We start from the raw sequence: 19,795 nt of genomic DNA, 5'->3' as shown, positions 1-19,795 counted from the left end.
TGCCTCACCTTATCATCCTTAAGACCACTGAGTCTGAACTCGAGCTCTTGAAGTATTTTGTCATGTTCACACAGTCGACTCAGTGTCACCTGCAGAAGGAAACAGAGCTTTATGGATCAGTTCAGACCAGGATAAACAGCTAAATAAGGCAAAACAATGTTATTTTGTGGATAGCAACACAGGATAGTAGATAATTAACTCTTTCCCCGCCATTGACAGAATTTACAAGTCCACAATTGACCCTTCGCAGGGAGCTTGATTGACAGTTGATCTGACCAATCATACTTCGCCATCCGCCATTTTCTTCGACAAAGCAGTCAGAAGACTGTAGATTAACATGGGAGGATTTGAACTTGAATGTTCAAAAAGTGTACTGACGTCTTTCCAAGGTTAAAACAACTTTCCTTCTGGTGTTCATTCATGTTTATTTGATGCTATAAATGAACTAGAAGCAAGAGATGATCGGTTCACGAGCAGCTTTAACTGATGACTACAGCGATCTGTCAGGCACATTAAAGAGCCACAAAACGGTATTTATTGTTTAAATTTCTTTAAAAAAGATGACCAAATTTGTTTAATATGTTTAATAAAAAAAGTATCCGAAAAGTAAGCTGGTCTGTCCTGTCTGTCAGTGTGTTGTCAGTGTCCTCTCTGCTCTGCGATGTATTTTTCACTGCGTGAGAACATGGTGTGGTGTGAGAGCGGCGTAGCTTGTCGGACATAGCGACAGTAACTAAGGGGGGCGGGTCTTTGCGAACGGTCAATTAGGCCACAACTGCCCCATATTACTCTCCAGATCCAAAAACAAGCGAAGAAGCTGCAGAAACAAGCAATAGAAACATTGCTAACAGCTAATTTTATGAAACTTACCCACATCAAGTGTTATGAGAAGGCATGAAGCTAGAATTGTATGTTCAGATATTCAAACAACAAAATATTCTGGGGGCCATGACATTTTTGTGAAAATGATCTAAAATGCTGATGTTAGTGGCAACTTAAAAAAAATAAAAAAATGCTGACGGGGAAAAGAGTTAATGAGTAAGACGCTGATTTGTCCTCTATACTCACATCTATGTCACTTTCCGCCACCTTCACTGGCTTGGCCGGCCGTCCTTTCAGAGTCTCTGTCCCACTCACCTATCAGACAATTCACAGAAAAGCCTCCTTGTGTTAGTGCTCCACAAACAGAAGCACATCTATTCACAAACACATTGAAGCAAGACCAGCACTGTACAATGGACACTGTTGAAAGTCACAGTGAGAAGCTTTGAGACGGTATTCTTCATTTCTAATGCAGGAGCTGAAGCTTTCTGGAAGCACAATGGCAGGATGGTGTCTCACGATCTTCATGCCAACAGAACACAGCTCTGGGACATAAATGCAATGTCTAAAATAAAGCCTCCACAGAAAATGCTGCGTGGTAAACTCATAAAAGAAACCCAAGCTCTGGACAACGATGAACTGGACAGTGTTGGGGAGAAACTCAGATTTTGTTAATAATACCACTGGTTGTCATGGTTTTTGTAGTTTGGGGTCAGTAAGATTTTTTGATATTTTAGAACCAAGGCTGCATTTATTGGATCAAAAATACAGTAAAACATTAATATTGTGAAAGAGAACTGTTTTCTATTTGAATATATCTTTACATAAAATTTATTTCTGTGATGCAAAGCTGGATTTTTAGCATCATTACTCCAGTCTTCAGTGTCACATGATCCTTCAGAAATAATGCTAATATGCTGATTTGCTGCTCAAGAAACATTTATTATTATTATTAATGTTGAAAACAGTTGTGTTGCTCAATATTTTTGTGAAAACTGTGATTTTCTTTCAGGATTCTTTGATGAACGGAAAGATAAAAAGAACAGCATTTAAAATAGAAATCATCTGCAACATTATAACTGTCTTTAATGTGACTTTTGATCAATTTAATGCATTCTTGTTGAATAAAATTATTCATTTAAAAAAAATCTTACTGACCCCCCAAACTTTTAAACGGTAGTATATAGAAATTACATTGTTGTTTAATTTTATTAGTTTATGTTCATTTTAATGCAGTTAGACTAACTTTTTTTGCCAGATAAATCCTGCTCTTTTTAACTACAGTATCTAATATTATCTGACAATTTTGCCCTGAAAATTGTCCCCTTCAATGTAGCTATCTACTTTTTATTAGTAGCTTGTAGTGAAGCTAGTAAGTCTTCTAAAGAAAAGTTTAAAAGAAAATAAAGATTTTAAGAGGAAGCTTCTCAATGTGGATACTGAAGGCCATAATGGTCGTTTCAGAGAATTGATCTACAGCCACAACCAACCCAGGCTCACTGTAAAAACATGCCTCTACCTACATGGCACAACTCCAAAAAACACACTGCAGTTTCACGCTGAAAGGAATATTATAGTGGCAGCAAACACCCAAAAATTCCTTTTATGTATTTTCACACAAAATATTGATTAATAATGACTTGTTTTCACATGGTTTGACCTCAAAACACTTCTACCATAATGCATGATTTGTAAAATAATACATGTGATGTTTCTATCACATAACCAGCTCTGCACAGTTGGTACCTGGTACAGTTCTGCACTCGTGTACGAGTGTAACGATAAAAACTTGTAGAAGCAGATAAAATGGCATGGTTTCGTTATCAAATGTTTTTTATTTCACATTTGCTTTTGTTAACACTATCGGTCAGCTTTAGGGTTTGGTTTAGTGTAAGTGGAACGTTATTTTCAAAGAGCGTTTCAATAGAGCGTTAACTATTTAGCGTCTCAAAGAACATTACTGAACTGCGGCGATACATACGACCTCTAGATAAAACATTGTCAGATTTATGTTCATTAGTTTTTCGGATAAAACTGAACACACTTTTAGCACCACTCACTGTAAATTTCACTTTGAAATGGTCGTGAAACTTAATATAATATCATTTTGCAGATATGTTGCCACAAGTACACTTTTCCACTGAGTCTGGGTTGGCTATAAAATACGGGATATCTAGAAAGCTACACATAAAAAAAGAATAATAGATAATTTGATAAAGAATGAAACGGAATGAATTGGAGAATCCGCTGGCTAAACGTGATTCCCTGCACATGCGCTGAGCTTGCCCGTCCCATCCAGACCTGCCGTCTCATTAACCCAATCATTCTCACAACACTCACAAAAGGCAGGAGGATAGGCGTGCAGGTGCCAGGCTTGTGCCAACACAAAGCTATGTGTGCCGTGTAAAGCAATGGGAATGCAGACACTCTGGATGCTGACAGTGCTTACGTTCCAGAGTGGTCTCAAACCCCCCGCAGAGCAGGTTTGTAACACACTGTGAACCATGAGGATCAATGGCTCTAAACTTTTCATCTGTGGCAAACGGAGATAGACAGTTACAGTCAAAGGAGGACCAGCCTTTAATATCCCTCGACTGGATCATTACGGTTATCATTAACATCCTGAGACTATGTCATTCCTGGTTATGTCACAAAGTTAACCATAATGGCAAATCTAAACAATTTCTGAAATAAAACAGATTCTGTGAGGTTTCTGTGCTGTGTTAGTGTTTTAGTACAGAAGGTTTCAGATAAAGGGAAGACAGGAATAGAGAGACAGAAACGGAGAGGTCCCACCTTCAGATCTAAATAGTCCAGGTCCTTCTTCAAGTGCATGTACGAGTCATCAACCTGTAAATAGTAAGAGAAGCATTTCAATTCAGACTCTTGAATCAGTTGTGTTAACTATTCATTAGACATTTTAAATCAAACACTGCACAAGCATTAAAGCAATAGCTGGCGAATACACCTGATACACAAGCTTTGAGACACACTACTCACTGCTGTCTAGATACCACAGACCTCCGCTTGCATAATGTTTGCATTTCCATGCAAATGACAGTTACATACACTACCGTTCAAAATGTTGGCGTTGGTAAGATTGTAATATTTACTGTCACATCGTAATTCATTCATTTAAAAAAATTACTATACTTTTGAACAGTAGTGTAAATTTACTTGAGAAGCAAAATTTGGTAAGATATTAAGAGAATACACTGTATATTTCATTGAACATATCTTAAATCTAGCTTATTTTTCTTCCCCTTTGGCATGAAAATAGTTTTTGTTTTAAGGATAAACCTTAAAAAAATCTAGGAAAAAATAAAAAGTCGTAATAATATACAGTATTATGCAATTTTGCTTCTCTGGTAAATTTGTTGTTTTAGAGAGAACAAGACAAAAGTACAGATAAAGAAAATGATTTTGGTACACTGACGTTAGGTTGAAAACACAATATTCCTTTAACTTTACCTCAGTCCATGATGCAAAAGCATTCAGCCAATAACCAAAGTAATTCAATACAGTGCAGTGGTTCCCAAACTGGGGTACGCGAACCACTGGGGGTATGTAAGGTTTACCGAGGGGGTACGTGAACAAAATGCTGAGTTTTATAGTTAATTTAACTCTTCCCCATCTTAAAACAACATTAAAACCGAGCAAGCATTAGAAACAGGCAAAACGCCACCTCTAGTGTAAAAATAAGCCATAAAAGGTCAAATACATGACATCATTTGTGGTCAAAACTGGCTGCATCCACACAAGCAGTGTGCATATAGTGTGCATATGATAGGTTGCATGCAGAGTATGCTGTCTTAGCAAACCGCGCTACAGTACTGCCATTCTTGACGATGTCCCCTTGTAAAAGTGGGTCTTTAGCACTCACAAGCATGAAGAACAGATATAAACACAGACTGTGCATAGAGATCGATAATGTTTATAATGTTATTCAAGCAAGGATGCAATTTTTCCCGAATATTCACACAATTTAAAATGCGACTGATTTTATACAACAGTTCAACAAACAAAAAGGTTAAACACAGTATTGTCTGTATTGTTTGCTTTATTCCGCAAACAAAATAATAGTTCCAACGAAGCCCATAGCAGAACTGTTGTGCGTCTCCAAACACAGCAAAAAATCAGCGGCTTTGAACGAATCGAGAGAGTCAATGATTCAATGACTCATTCATAAATACAGCGTCCGTGTTCGATATCGCCCCCTATATCATTAAATAGGGCACTAATTGAGGGGACAGCCATTTGTAGTGGTGTCCGAAACCATAGTGGACGTTATTGAGTGACTCAATCAATCCCACAATGCACCACATTAACAAGTGCACAAATTATGGGCCAGGAGATAGCGTCGCAGCTGAATCAATCATCCATCCATTTTCCAAACTGCTATGTTCCAGCATAATATCATAAAGGTATAAATTCATTTTTAATTGATTATTAAATTGTTTAATTATGATTTATACCTGCTAGTTTCCATAGCAGAGTTCATAATTCTTTCTGGAGCTGCCAGTTTGCTACGTTTCAATTTATTATTAAACAGCAAGCACAAACCAAAGCAGCAGCCCGTCCGGTGCACTCTCTGTCCGAATTCACAATCACTCGTTTTATGCACTCCTTCAAGTGGACTATAATGTAGGGAATAGGGGGCGATTTCGAACACAGCAAGCAACTTGCTTCGATACTGAATAAATGAATGACTTAATGACTCACTCATTAAGACTTGCTGCCACCTACTGGCGGTTTTAGTTTAATATTTAAAAGTATCACTTTATTTTTACCATCATTTCATATTTCTCTTTCATTTTTTATTTAAAACATTATCTCATAACATTAGCCTATTTGTGCCATTGTAATTGAATTCATGCCACATATGAGCAGGATTAAACAGTGCGTATTGCATCTTACATCAGTTTAAGTGTGCAAATCGTGTCCCCTGATGGAAAAGGTGTGACTGCGGTCTAAGTGGAAGAGAGGGGGTACGCAGAAGGATGTTAAATGACTCAGGGCGTACACCACTCTGAAAAGTTTGGGAACCACTGATATAGAGCAACACATTTCTCCACATGTTTACTATGACGTTACTGTTGAAATAATTTAAAGCTGATCTTGTAACCAGGTCAAACCAGAACATCAGAAGGTTTTATGTTGACCTCACTTTCACCTACTTCATGCAAGCAAACATTTTTGATCTTGAAAACTGCATTTTCAGACTTTGGAGCAAAAGCAGAGCATACTTATGTAAGTATGCATAATACTTCAGTTACATATCCAATTCATGCCGATGGTGGGACAGCCAGATGCAGCCCCTAGCATGACATGCCATGCTACAATACAGAGAAGCAGCATGTAATAAAGCCACAGGAGCTACACAGAGCGCTACAGGCGGGCTAAATAACGGACTACAGACTACAGGCTTCAGGCTAGTAATGAGAGGACAGGCCGAACCCTGACCTTCACCCGAGACAACTGCTGGAGGTGGGCCAGCGCATCGTGGCGCACACCTGCCATCATGGCCTGGTGTCTCCGTAACTGGATGAGGAGAAGGGTGAGCTCCTCCGGCTGGTGTGATTAGGGCAGAGAGAGAGTTATGTGATGAGATTATTTATACAAATGCCCGTTGCAGCCACGAAAACGAGAGGACTGGCTCCACCGGCAGAGGAACAGGAAGTGAAACTTATCCAGGAAGTTTTTTTTGTTTGCTGAAATCTGCTTTTAACTGCAGCATAAAATAGAACAACTATATATATACACACACACACATACTGTATGTATACAGGTGAAACTCGAAAAATTAGAATATCGTGCAAAAGTTCATTTATTTCAGTAATTCAACTTAAAAATTGAAACTATTATATAGACTCATTACATGCAAAGTGAGATATTTCAAGCCTTTATTTGTTATAATTTTGATGATTATGGCTTACAACTATGAAAATCTTTTCACAATATTCTAATTTTGAATTTGGGGTTTTCATATGCTGTAATAAAGAATGAATGCCATAATCATAAAAATTATAACAAATAAAGGCTTGAAATATCTCACTTTGCATGTAATGAGTCTATATAATATATTAGTTTCAACTTTTAAGTTGAATTACTGAAATAAATGAACTTTTGCACGATGTTCTAATTTTCCGAGTTTACCTGTATGTGTGTATATATTTATAATGTTATATAAAAACATTTTCAGAAAAGAAACTTGAAAAATGTCTTACTGTTTTCCCGTGCAGGCTGGGAGCGCTGACTGTGTGTGTGATGTAACCAGACGGAGGCATTGAGCGTCTCTCTATTGTGGCCGACTGCAGATTGATAAAAAAGAGAGAGAGAGAAGGATTTTAAATACAGTACCGTTCAAAAGTCTGGATTCAGAACAATTTGTTTTGGAAGAAATGAACACTTAAATTCAGCAAGGATGCATTACATTGATCAAAAGTAACAGTAAAGACATTTATAATTTTACAAAAGATTTCTTTTGAAATAAATGCGGTTCTCTTTGAACTTTCTATTCATCAAAGAATACTGAAAAAATGATTCCGGTTACCAATAAAATATTAAGCACCACAACTGAAATTTTGAGTATCAAATCAGCATATTAGAATGATTGCTGAAGGATCATGTGAATTATAATAATTTGTTGCATTGATGTAGCACTTTTCTCGGCATTTAAAGCGCTTTTAATCTAAACCACCACCAATGAGCAGCATCCACCTGGACGATGCGACGCCAGCCATACTTCACCAGAACACACACCACACACACCAGTTTATTGGTGGAGAGGAGATGGAGTGATAAAGCCCATCAGTATATGGGGATGATTAGGACGCCATGATGGTAGAAAGATGCTAATGGGTAAATTTGGTCAGGAAGCTGGTGTTACACCGCTACTCCTTTTCGAGGAACATCCTGGGATTTTAATGACCACATGTCTCCCATCCAGGTACTGACCAGGCTCAACCTTTTTTAAACTGCATGAATATTTCACAATATCACTGTTCTCACTGTATTTTGATTAACTAAATGCAGCCTTGCTTTTGCTTTTGAACAGCATTAAAACACCAATATTAAAGCACATTCCTTAAATACGATAACTACAGATAACGATAAAGATATAGTTCTAAAGATCAGAGTGCACTCCACAAATGTAACAATAACGGCACAGAGAAACTATATTGTTGGAATCACTTTCAGAATTATTTTTTTCCAGCTTTTCAAATCATTGGCATCAGAATCCATCCTGCTCGAGCATTTAAAGTGGCAGACGACAAAACTGCAGCACGCTTATAATAAACAGAACGATATAGTTAATATAGTTATCGTTCTTGGTGTGAATGGGCCTTTTGCCTTTAGTTTTCCAGTATGTTCTTATGCCAAAAACAGCAAAATAATATTACACATTTGGATGAAAGTGAATGAAGAAATACATAACAGTAATACACACCAAAATATCAAAACCATTCCTCATTTGGATTAGACATTTCTGCTGGCTGAGTGGAAACTTATTTGAGATGGTTACCAGGTTTTTAAAAGACCGACAGAAACATTAAATGAAGCAAATGAAGTATATATAAATCATCCCACTCCGGCACTCGTTCCATTACAAACACACCACTGATAATTCACGCTGAATGACGCCTCTGTTGGACAGATGGAGAAATGCTGGCGGTGAAAACACTGAAGGCTTGGGTTATTTGATCAGGAGTTTCTGAGCCGTGTTAGCATTCATCATGATGGCTCTAAGTGCATGCGTCTTTCAGACTCTCTATTAAAGCAGTTTTTGACAAAGGTCAGTTTTATATAATGGATATTAGTGACCGTATACAGTACCATTCAAAGGTTTGGGGTCAGTAAGATTTTTTTAAAGTTTGTTCAGCAAGGATGCATTCAATTAAACAAAAGGGACAGTAAAGACATTAACAGTAACACTTTAGTTCAGTGTCCAAATCTCATAATTAACTAGTTGCTTATTAGCATGCATTTTATATGCTAGGATATTGGATGTTTATAAGTACTAGATATTGTACTAGATATTGGATTAGTTTATTAGCACATATTAATGCCTTATTCTGCATGACCATATTCTACATCCCTTAATCCTAACCAATACCTAATCTTAACAACTACCTTACTAACTATTAATTTGAGGCAAAAGTCTCAGTTAATAGTTAGTTAATAGTGAGAATTGGACTAAAGTAAAGTTGGACTAAACTAAAGTATGACTAAATTTACATTGTTACAAAAAAAAACATCTATTTCAAATCAATGCTGTACATTTGTTTTTTTAAGTATCACTGTTTCCACAAAAATTAAGCAGCACAACTATTTTCAACATTGATCATCATAAATATTTCTTAAGCATCAAATCATCATATTAGAATGATTTCTGAAGGATCATGTGACACTGAATACTGGAGTAATGATGCTGAAAATTCATATTTGCATCACAGGAATAAATGACAGTTTAAAATATATTAAAACAAAAAGGTTATTTAAATTGTAATAGTATTTTTGTAAGTTTTGATCAATTAAATGCAGCCTTTGTTAGCATAAAAGAAAAAATCTTTTGTATTGCAGCGTATGTTGTGTAACCTCATCCCACTCTTGCCAGACGGATAAGCACGTGGACGGTTGTGCTCGTCCCCTACTGACCTTATAGGAGCGTAAACGGTGAGGAGAGTTTGATGGTGGCACCTCCACGGTGGGCCGGTCCTCCAGAGGTTTGACGGTGACCCGTCCTGCAGGCGTGTGGGGTCTGCGTGGAGACAGCAGTCGGGGTCCAGGAGGTCCGGGTGGAGGGATGTCCGCCAGGGTCGGGGGCACAGAAACGGAGCGGGACACGTCTGAGTTGAGTCTGGTGGAGGAGACGGCAGTGGTGTAGTCTGGAGCAGGAGTGTACACAGGGGCGGTGGAGCTGCCGTGCCGATAGTGCTGCCGCTGCTGCCATTCGTACAGCTGCCACACTGTGCTGTCATTGGCTGCGGGTCGCTGGCTGTGGCCGTGGGTCAGCTGGAAGTGATTGAGCCGGTCGTGGGAATATTTGTATTCACTGGGTAACTGGCGGTGAGTAGTTTGTGGGCTCTGCCGTGTGGACTTTGGTAAAGACTGGTACTTGTCTAATGTGCCGTACTTCGGATGAATTAGAGGGGTCCGACGTGGGATTGTGCCATCGGTAGAAACAAACCTGTGAGAACAATATTATTTTTAACATGTAATGTTACACATGTATTGTTTTGACGAGCTATTAAAGTCAAAGTCAAAATGAAAACTATTTATGTTATATATATTTTATACACTACCATAAATTTGGGCTTGGTAAGATTTTTGATTTATGTTTATGAAGTCTTTATTTGATCAAAAATACAGTAGAAACAGTAACATTGTGAATTATTATTATATGCTATTTTTATATATTTTAATATGTAATTTATTCCTGTGATGCAAAGCTGGATTTTCAGCATCATTACTCCAGTCTTCAGTCACATGATCCTTCAGGAAACATTTTAATATTCTAACATTCATAACAATATCTGATTTGATGCTCAAGAATTTTTTTTTTTGTTTATTGTTATCAATTTTGAAAACAGTGGTGCTAGTTAAAATTTTTGTGGAAATTGGATTTTTTTTTCCAATTCTTGAATAGAACGTTACAAGGAACAACTTATTTGAAATAGAAATGTTCAAATAAACATTGTAACATTATAAATGTCTTTACTGTCACTTTTGACCAATGCAATGCATCCTGGCTAAAAAAAAGAAATTATTTCTCTTTTTTTAAACTTTTTAATTGTAGTGTATTTTTATTTCAATAAACAACCCATGTCTTGTTGAACAGAATTCATTATTGCATGTTATTCTAAAGAGGAAAAAGTCCTTGTAATAAATTTTCAAACTATAAATACTAGTTCACCATTGTTTTGTTACATTCTAAAAAAAATCTGTCATATAGTGACCAATTTTCACAAACCAAACAAATCCATATGCCTAAAAAATATAAAAGGGTGGTACTTCTCTTGTAAAATTTCCCATTTCACTCTGAAATATGACACATAATAAAAGTAAAATGAAAGTAAAATGGGTGCTGTTTTCTATGATGATTTATTATGATCTCAACCACTAGGGGGAGATGCAACCCATGACCCTTCCCAGTATCTAGCAACTATTCTGTACATAATGTTGTATGTGTGTTTCTGTGACTGAATTTGCATATATATATTTAAATATAGACATATATTGCAGACTCACCCCTGGCGTTCTTCCTTGTGTACTTTGACCCAGCTCTCCACCTGCTCGAGTGTACTCTTCCTCTGTACCTGCATTGGAGTTTGAGACGAAGGTGTCGGGCCCCTCTGATACCCAAGCATGCCGTTCTGTTCGACAGGCGTACCGTTCCTCATCACAACCGGCGGGGTCGAGACGGCCCTGGATGGAGCTCGAGAGGGAACTTGGAAAGCTGGTTTTGACCCTGGAGCTAAAACCTCCACCTCCACTATCCTACTGGCTGGAGATTTACTCCTCGCCTGCTCGATCTCTCTAGGAGCAACCTGGATCTCCACCTCTCCGACGAATCCCTCCTGCTTCTCGTCCTGCAGACCGTCACTTTGGATAACCTCGAGTTCTGGAATCACGTAGCTGTCGATGTGGTTGGTCTGAGGCACGGCTTTCTGCTGGAGTTTCTCAGAAATGTTCACTTTGTCTGGATGATCCAACTCGTCTCTGTGTGGCAAAAAATATGACATGTGCAAAGGTCAGTGAAGTTTTATGAGTCTCTTATATGACGTTATTATCATAGTGCCGGATCACATGTCAGGTCTGTTAAATTAACAACATTCCACAGCATAGAGTCTGGACGAGCACTCGCACATGAGGGAATCTGCTCGTGAAGCTAAATATATCCATCACTGTAAACTGACCAGTCTTACTTTAGATTCACAACTCTAGACTCTTTAAGCTCCGGGATCCACACGCTTAACAAAGCCCTGGCAACCACACACAGCATATGCAACCAACAACAACATTCAGAACACTTTAGCAACAGCATAGCAACACCCTGGAAACCCCCCACAACACCCTAAGTAACCAACAAAAATATTCAGAACACTTTAGTAGCTGCATAGCAACACCCTGGAAACCACCCACAACGCCCTATGTAACCAAGAAAAATATTCAGAACACTTTAGTAGCTGCATAGCAACACCCTGGAAACCACCCACAACGCCCTATGTAACCAACAAAAATATTCAGAACACTTTAGTAGCTGCATAGCAACACCCTGGAAACCACCCACAACGCCCTATGTAACCAAGAAAAATATTCAGAACACTTTAGTAGCTGCATAGCAACACCCTGGAAACCACCCACAACGCCCTATGTAACCAACAAAAATATTCAGAACACTTTAGTAGCTGCATAGCAACACCCTGGAAACCACCCACAACGCCCTATGTAACCAACAAAAATATTCAGAACACTTTAGTAGCTGCATAGCAACACCCTGGAAACCACCCACAACGCCCTATGTAACCAACAAAAATATTCAGAACACTTTAGTAGCTGCATAGAAACACCCTGGAAACCACCCACAACACCCTATGTAACCAACAAAAAAATATTCAGAACACATTTGCAGCCACATAAAAATGTGTGGACACCACCCACAATTTACGAAAAACAATGCTTTGGCAACCACCCACAACACCCTAAAAAACACTCAGGAACTCCTTAGCAACTACATAGCAACACCCTGGCAACCGCCCGCAACACCCTGGCAACCACCCAGAACACCCTAGCCAGAGCTTGATACTATCCCCTTATGATTAACAGTGTTGTGTATTATGTTGTGTAAGACATAAAAAAAGCTCTAAGTACGATAACTCACAAACTATGAATAACAATGAATAACAATTGGCCAATCAGATCTCAATATTTCAACAAGCTGTGCACAAGAACCAATGAGGTTTGTTCTCATGTGTCAAGCAGGTTCGGTTGAGCTCCTGTTTATGTTCGCTAATCAATGTTTACTGTATATGTGAATAAAAGCCTAAATTCAATCTGTTCATCAAATAAAGCGATCGAGTCTCTTCAGAAAATTGGGACTAAACCGCTGGATTAGTTTTATACGCTCTTTATGAACTTTTTGAAGCGTCAAAGTGTAGAAAGTACAGAAAGCTCAGATTTCATCAAAAATATCTTAATTTGTGTTGTGTTCTGAAGATGAACGACAGTCTTTGGAGCAACACGAGTAATTCATGACAGGTGAACTATCCCTTTAAGTAAATGTATGTGTGTTTATGTATTCATTATTTATTAAGTCCTTAAAGGGTTGAGCTATTTTCTTATGCACAGAAACCACACAAGCTGTAGTTAATAGCTTGACATCTGCACTCAAGCTGCTGTTAATGACTCAGTCTGAAAAGTCAGACAATTGCAGTTTAAAGATAAATGTAGTGCTGAAGTATCCTATATGAACAGCCTTACAGCTTCAGTGAGCACTAAATACTCCGCTGAACTTTGCAAAGACTCATTGCTTGGTTTCTTCAACCAAAGACTGGAAGAAAATCTACAGTTCAATACCATGTCAAATTAATTCCAGCTTCAAGTTGTCCGTATATCTAGCAGTCTAAATGTGACATGATTAAATCAGGCCCGAAGTGAATCTACATTAGGAAAAGACACGGCCGCTGGGAGCTTGGCTATCTCTATTGAAGCTCACTCTGCATTCAGATTTCAGAATAATAATATTGAAGCTGCACAGACTAAAAAGAAATAGTGTCTAGTGACTCTTTGCATTCAGACACACAAAGTCCACAACAGACACATTTCCATCTGCATTTTAACATCAACAGCTGTTACTTTTAGCCTGATAATATCTACAGTATTTAGAGATGTAATTGTTATATTGTTTGATGAGAATAAGAATTTAAACTAATATTAATATTCAGTAATGCCCTTGTGAAAAATACACTTTTACAAAAATATTTATTATAGAAATAATATACTGTGGAAGAATATACTTAATGTTTTTGGACACTGAAAATGTATTACAGTTTAATAGTATATTGTATATAGTATATAGTTTAAATGTATATACAGTTAGGTCCATATATATTTGGACACAGGCACAATTTTCATACTTTTGGTTCTGTATACCACCAGAATAAAATTAAAATGAAACAATCAATATGAATTTGAAGTGCAGACTTTCAGCTTTAATTAAAGGGGTTGAACAAAAATATCAAGTAAACATTTTAAGAACTGCAACCATTTTTATACACAGTACCCCTATTTTCAGGGGCTCAAATGTAATTGGACAAATTAATATAATCATAAATAAAATGTTCATTTTTAATATTTTGTTGAGAATCCTTTGCAGGCAATGACTGCCTGAAGTCTGGAACTCATGGACATCACCAAAGACTGGGTTTCCTGCTTTGTGATGCTTTGCCAGGCCTTAACTGCAGCTGTCTTCAGCTGTTGTTTGTTTGTAGGTCTTTCTGCCTTTAGTTTTACCTTCAGCAAGTGAAATGCATGCTCGATCGGGTTGAGATCAGGTGATTGACTCGGCCATTGCAGAATATTCCACTTCTTTTCCTTAAAAAACTCCTGGGTTGCTTTTGCAGTGTGTTTTGGAATATTGTCCATCTGTACTGTGAAGCGCCGTCCAACCAACTTTGCTGCATTTGGCTTAATCTGGGCAGACAGTATATTCCTATACACTTCAGAATTCATCCGGCTGCTTCTGTCTTCTGTTACATCATCAATAAACACCAGTGATCCAGTGCCACTGGAAGCCATGCATGCCCATGCCATCACACTGCCTCCACCATGTTTAACAGAAGATGTTGTATTCTTTGGATCATGAGCTGTTCCAAGCTTTCTCCATACTTTTTTCTTCCCGTCATTTTGGTACATGTTGATTTTAGTTTCATCCGTCCAAAGAATGCTTTTCCAGAACTGGTCAGGCTTTTTTAGATGCTTTTTGGCAAAGTCTAATCTGGCCTTTCTATTCTTGATGCTTACGAATGGTTTGCACCTTGTGGTGAACCCTCTGTATTTGTTCTCGTGAAGTCTTCTCTTGATTGTAGACTTTGACAATGACACGCCTACCTCCTGGAGAGTGTCCTTCACTTGGCTGGATGTTGTGAATGGGTTTTTCTTTACCATGGAGAGGATCCTGCGATCATCTACCACTGTTGTCTTCCGTGGACGTCCAGGCCTTTTTATGTTGCTGAGCTCACCAGTGGATTCTTTTTTTCTCAGATTGTACCAAACTGTTGATTTGGCCACTCCTAATATTCCTGCTATCTCTCGGATGGATTTATTTTGTTTTTGAAGCCTAATGATGGCCTGTTTTACTTGCATGGAGAGCTCCTTTGAACGCATGATGTAGGTTCACAGCAATATATTCCAAATGCAAATACTACACTTAGAATCAACTCCAGACCTTTTACCTGTTTAATTAATGAATAAATAACGAAGGAATAGCCCACACCTGTCCATGAAATCACTTTTGATTCAATTGTCCAATTACTTTTGGTCCCTTGAAAAAGGGGGGGTGGCTCTCCCAAGAGCTGTAATTCCTAAACCCTTCCTCCAATTTGGATGTAAATACCCTCAAATTAAACCTGAGAGTGTGCACTTTCAGCCCATATCCATTAAATAACTATAGCTTGAATATGTGTTGGTAAATACCTGAAAAAAAGAAAAATTGTGCCTGTGTCCAAATACATATGGACCTAACTGTATAGTTTTAATAAATAATATGGTTTATGGACCCAATTAAGTAGTACTTAAATATTTCTTTATATGAAATTTCAAAATTACTTCATGTTTGGTTTTAATAAAAGTGTGTTACGAGACAGTAATGAAAATGTACTCTTTAATATTCTATTATCTGCATGTACAGTTTTTTTTTTTTAAATATACTTTTAAGTTTTAATGTACAAGTGTACATTCAGTACAATTAAGTGCACTTCTTCTCAACAGTTTAAGTACCATTTATCCAAATAAAGGTTACTATTAGGAATAAATTGCAAGTGCACATCATGGGCGTCTCGCAGATGATTTACTCCGAGGACTCGTACAGATACCCAAACAGGCTGGACGCAAAACAAAGCCAGCAGAGATTCTCAGAAAATATGACTCCCACATTCCTATAGTCGGACATGAAACACCAAAGGCGTAAGCATGACTGATCCCATTCCAATCCCAAAACAAATAGTATATGCACCACGACTCTGACAAAGGAAAACACAAACATAAGAACGTCTATGAAAGAGAATGAAAAGCCAGTCTATGAGTCTCTAAATAGAGTCATGAAAAGAAGTGACGTTTTTATTCTGGACTATCACAGTCAAATGTTCTGCCTTGCTGGCTGGTCTCATTAGTGCTGGGCTGCTATGACAACTCAAAGATCCTGCCATGATCCCAATTTGGTACCTTGGTTAACAACATCACCAGCAGAGACCGCAAACTATTCAGTGGCTGAAATTAGAAATCAAGCATTACGCGCGACAAAGTGAAACCTCGTGTTTGGGACTAGCAATCCTAACCAGTGTGGCTCCTGTATTTCCCATTCATGTTTGGAGTATGTAAACTAGGGATGGGTATTTTGGTCATTTCGTCTACTTGAGTCCTCAACCAACATCTTGGACTCGGTGACTGACGGCCCAGACAGCAGAGAGACAGAAAGCTGAGTCACTGCTCACTCCCCATCTGGTCTTCTGCAGTGGCAGAACAAGACACGCTGTAGACTCGGTGTCAGTCAACAAGACTGACGGCCCGACAAACACTTACAGACACAACATCCCTTGACACAAGCTGGTGAAGATTGCACTCAACAGTGCTCCTTTAAACACACACACACGCTTGTTTCACTACATTAGTTGCATAGACATCCATTGATTTATGTCAGGTTAAGGATATTTTCTATGGCCTAACCCAAGCCCTGCCCCTAAACACACCCATCACAGAAACACTAGATTTAAATACAAACATGTTTCGGCGATTTATAAGCCCTTTAACTAGTGAGGATCAGTAAAATGTCACTCACTCGTCGGTTGTCATAATTTTAATGAAACAACAGCAACAAATAAACGTTTCATAACAAACCTAATTTTAGATTTTAACAGAATATTTAAGAAAAAATTGTTTTATTTTGTTTTCAGATATAAAGAGCAGAAGCTTAATTTTCTTGCAATCCAAAATAAATAAATAGAAATAGAAATAGAAAGAGAGAGAAAGAGACTTAAATTTAAGATTTATGTATTTTAACGGCATATAAAATTTCCGTCCATTTGGCATAGCTCATTTCTAACTATTTACATCCTAATTTTATTCAAATAAAATAAAATATGAATAATTCTAAATGCATTTTTTTCAAATGGCTTATGATCAGCATAGATCTGTTCATTGTAAAAACAATTATATTTATTCACTTAAAAAGTATGAACATGATTAAAATATGGCAAGCAGTAGCAGTAGAACAAGCAACATTCAATATAATAAAGTGTATGAAATTTAAACTAAATGGATTTTAGTTTATTGGAGAAAAATTGACCCCTTTGACTTCAATAATTTATATTTTTTTATATTTGAATATACAAGGAAGTCAATGGGGTCCATCAACTGTTTGGTTATTGACATTCTTCAAAATATCTTCTTTTGTGTTCAACAGAAGAAAGAAACTCATACAGGTTTGGAACAACTTGAAGGTGAATAAGTGATGACAAAAAAAAAATCATTTTTGGGTGAACTATCCCTTTAAGTATATTATTCTCCATTCTTGTCCTAGCCAGAAAAAGACCAAAATACTGATTAAGAGAATGATTTAGGAAAGTTTGGTGACTCACTGACCTCTTCACTGTATGGGTTTGCATCAGTGCCGCCTGGTTCATGGCCTTGACCCAGCCATTCATGTCCTCCTGTGTGTCCGCACTGAAATAGTACGTCCTCATCCCAGTGTGCTCCGCCTGCGAGCCAATCACAGAGCTTTGTTTGTAAATGTAGGAGCGCATCCCTGTGTGTGTGGCCTGCAAGAGAGAAAGCACTAAAATCAGCCCAGCCCTAAGCAAAGGAGAAACACTGCATCAGCAGATAAGTATTGGCCAGAGGAGCATCTGAGATTTCAGCGTGATAATAAGAAGCGTGAAGGAACACAACACAGCAGACATTACTGACGAGAGACTGAATGAATCAAGGAGCAAATGACCATCAAGCCAAGGCCACAATGTGATAAGAAACACACAGACACGCGACTAAACATAACTTATCAGTTATGTAATCAAAGCTACAGAAACAACGATATGAATCATGAAGGACACACGAAAAAGTCAAAGGTTACAATAAGCACCACACCCCCCAACAAGAGACGTTTGAAAATACTAAAATAAGTCATATTAGCAAAGACAACTATGAATAAGTTTTAAATGTTATGTTTTGGTGAAACATATCAAAGTGTCTGTGATGCACATGTACGTTACTAAAAGGATTATTATATATTGTAATATCATATAATATAATATAACATCTCTGTGATCCTACATAGGATTAGGATATAATAATAAATATTAAATCTATAAAAAATATAATATATTTCCTCTATATTTATTTTAACATAATAAAAATAACAATAATAAAATATATACAAATAATAAATTACATAATAAATATATTTACGGTAATATAAAATATAACTTACAATTTAATATATATATATATATATATATATATATATACTGTTTTTGTTTTTTTTACAATTTATTTATTATATATCTATATATTGTAGGCAGAATGCCGCACAGACACTGTTGTAATTAACATGAACTCAACCTGCAATTTCCTCATTAAAAATAGATTCGGAGAGTAACTTCTGCTGCATTCGATTACGTAACGACACAATTATAGTTCCTTTATAGACATCTGAACTCTCCTCATCACTAATTCTTTCCTTTTCTCTCAGTGTGAGCAAAAACGCACAACACAACACACAGACGCATGAAGACACGCGTGTTTACATGACGGGCTCATTAAAGGCAAGCAGTGAGGTGTTAAGCGGCTGCCTGTGTTTTAATAGTCCACTGAGGGAAAGCTCTTCAATGAGGCTGTAAAGCACAGACAGATGGCTGATCCGTTTGAATCATGCAGGGGGTCTGGAGCACTGCTACATAACCATCCAACAACCAGTCAAACAACCTATAGCTAATTACAGGACAAATGAGACTCGTATTCTTTATGTGACTGGCAGTTCACATAAAAGTAAAAATAGTGTCATTATTTATTCATCTTCATGTCATTTTTAACCAGTGACTGTCTTTCTTCTAGAACACAAAGATATTGTGATGAATGCGTATGCTGCTCTTTTCCTTACAACGAACAAAAATGCACTATAACTACTAGTGCATGCAACTAGTCCACCACAAGCCTTCTAACAGCCTTATGTGACAAACCAACATTTAAGTGGAAAAAATCTTGTCATAGCTCTCATATTTCATGTACACTTCCGTATAATCAAACTTGCTGACAATCAATGGCATTTTGTTTCATTCGCAAGGCCTAGGGCAGTTTTCAGTGGATGATGACTTTTTCCCCAATAAGTTTAGAAGGCTTTTATGATGACATTTAGCTTTAAGCTCAATTTATACTTCTGCGTCGAACTCACGCCGTAGCTACGTCGTAGGCTGTGTGTAGCGCGCGTACCCTGACGTGCACCTCTCCAAAAATGTAACAACGCATCAATTCTACGCGGACGCAAGCGCTGTGATTGGTCTGCTAGAACCCCACCCTCGGGTTTCACACGCTGCCACTGCATGTGTAATTGCGCGTCGACGCGGACAACGACGCAGAAGTATAAATGAAAACCAGCGCGTAGCCTACAGCGTAGAGGCTCCGGCGTAGGTCTGACGCAGAAGTATAAATAGTATAAAGACTGTCTTTACAGTCTCTGGTCACTATGTGTTTTCACTGTATA

The 19,795-nt window shown here is 37.7% G+C and overlaps 2 protein-coding genes across 15 annotated transcripts in view; both read right to left on the bottom strand.

The window, feature by feature from the left end:
• Positions 1-19,795, bottom strand: part of cd81b (CD81 molecule b) — a 123,544-nt gene that overhangs the window by 24,518 nt on the left and 79,231 nt on the right. The gene's annotated exons all lie outside the window — the stretch shown is intronic.
• plekha7a (pleckstrin homology domain containing, family A member 7a) overlaps positions 1-19,795 on the bottom strand; it is a 101,129-nt gene that overhangs the window by 11,604 nt on the left and 69,730 nt on the right. For 6 of the 14 annotated variants that reach the window (XM_079620869.1, XM_079620878.1, XM_079620880.1 and 3 more), the window contains 9 exons: positions 17,683-17,858; positions 11,074-11,544; positions 9,481-10,012; positions 7,050-7,133; positions 6,286-6,393; positions 3,619-3,672; positions 3,272-3,355; positions 1,069-1,137; positions 9-89 (listed from right to left, as the gene is read on the bottom strand). In XM_079620869.1, the coding sequence (XP_079476995.1) occupies positions 9-89; positions 1,069-1,137; positions 3,272-3,355; positions 3,619-3,672; positions 6,286-6,393; positions 7,050-7,133; positions 9,481-10,012; positions 11,074-11,544; positions 17,683-17,858 (1,659 nt within the window). The remainder of the gene's footprint in view (positions 1-8; positions 90-1,068; positions 1,138-3,271; positions 3,356-3,618; positions 3,673-6,285; positions 6,394-7,049; positions 7,134-9,480; positions 10,013-11,073; positions 11,545-17,682; positions 17,859-19,795) is intronic. The other 8 variants (XM_079620875.1, XM_079620872.1, XM_079620881.1 and 5 more) reach the window with 6 other exon arrangements.

The sequence above is a fragment of the Phoxinus phoxinus genome, assembly GCF_949152265.1.
Source record: "Phoxinus phoxinus genome assembly, chromosome: 8".
NCBI classification, from domain to species: Eukaryota; Metazoa; Chordata; class Actinopteri; order Cypriniformes; family Leuciscidae; genus Phoxinus; species Phoxinus phoxinus.
The sequence above is the reverse complement of the archived record's forward strand: the minus strand, read 5'-3'. Positions and strand labels throughout refer to the sequence as shown.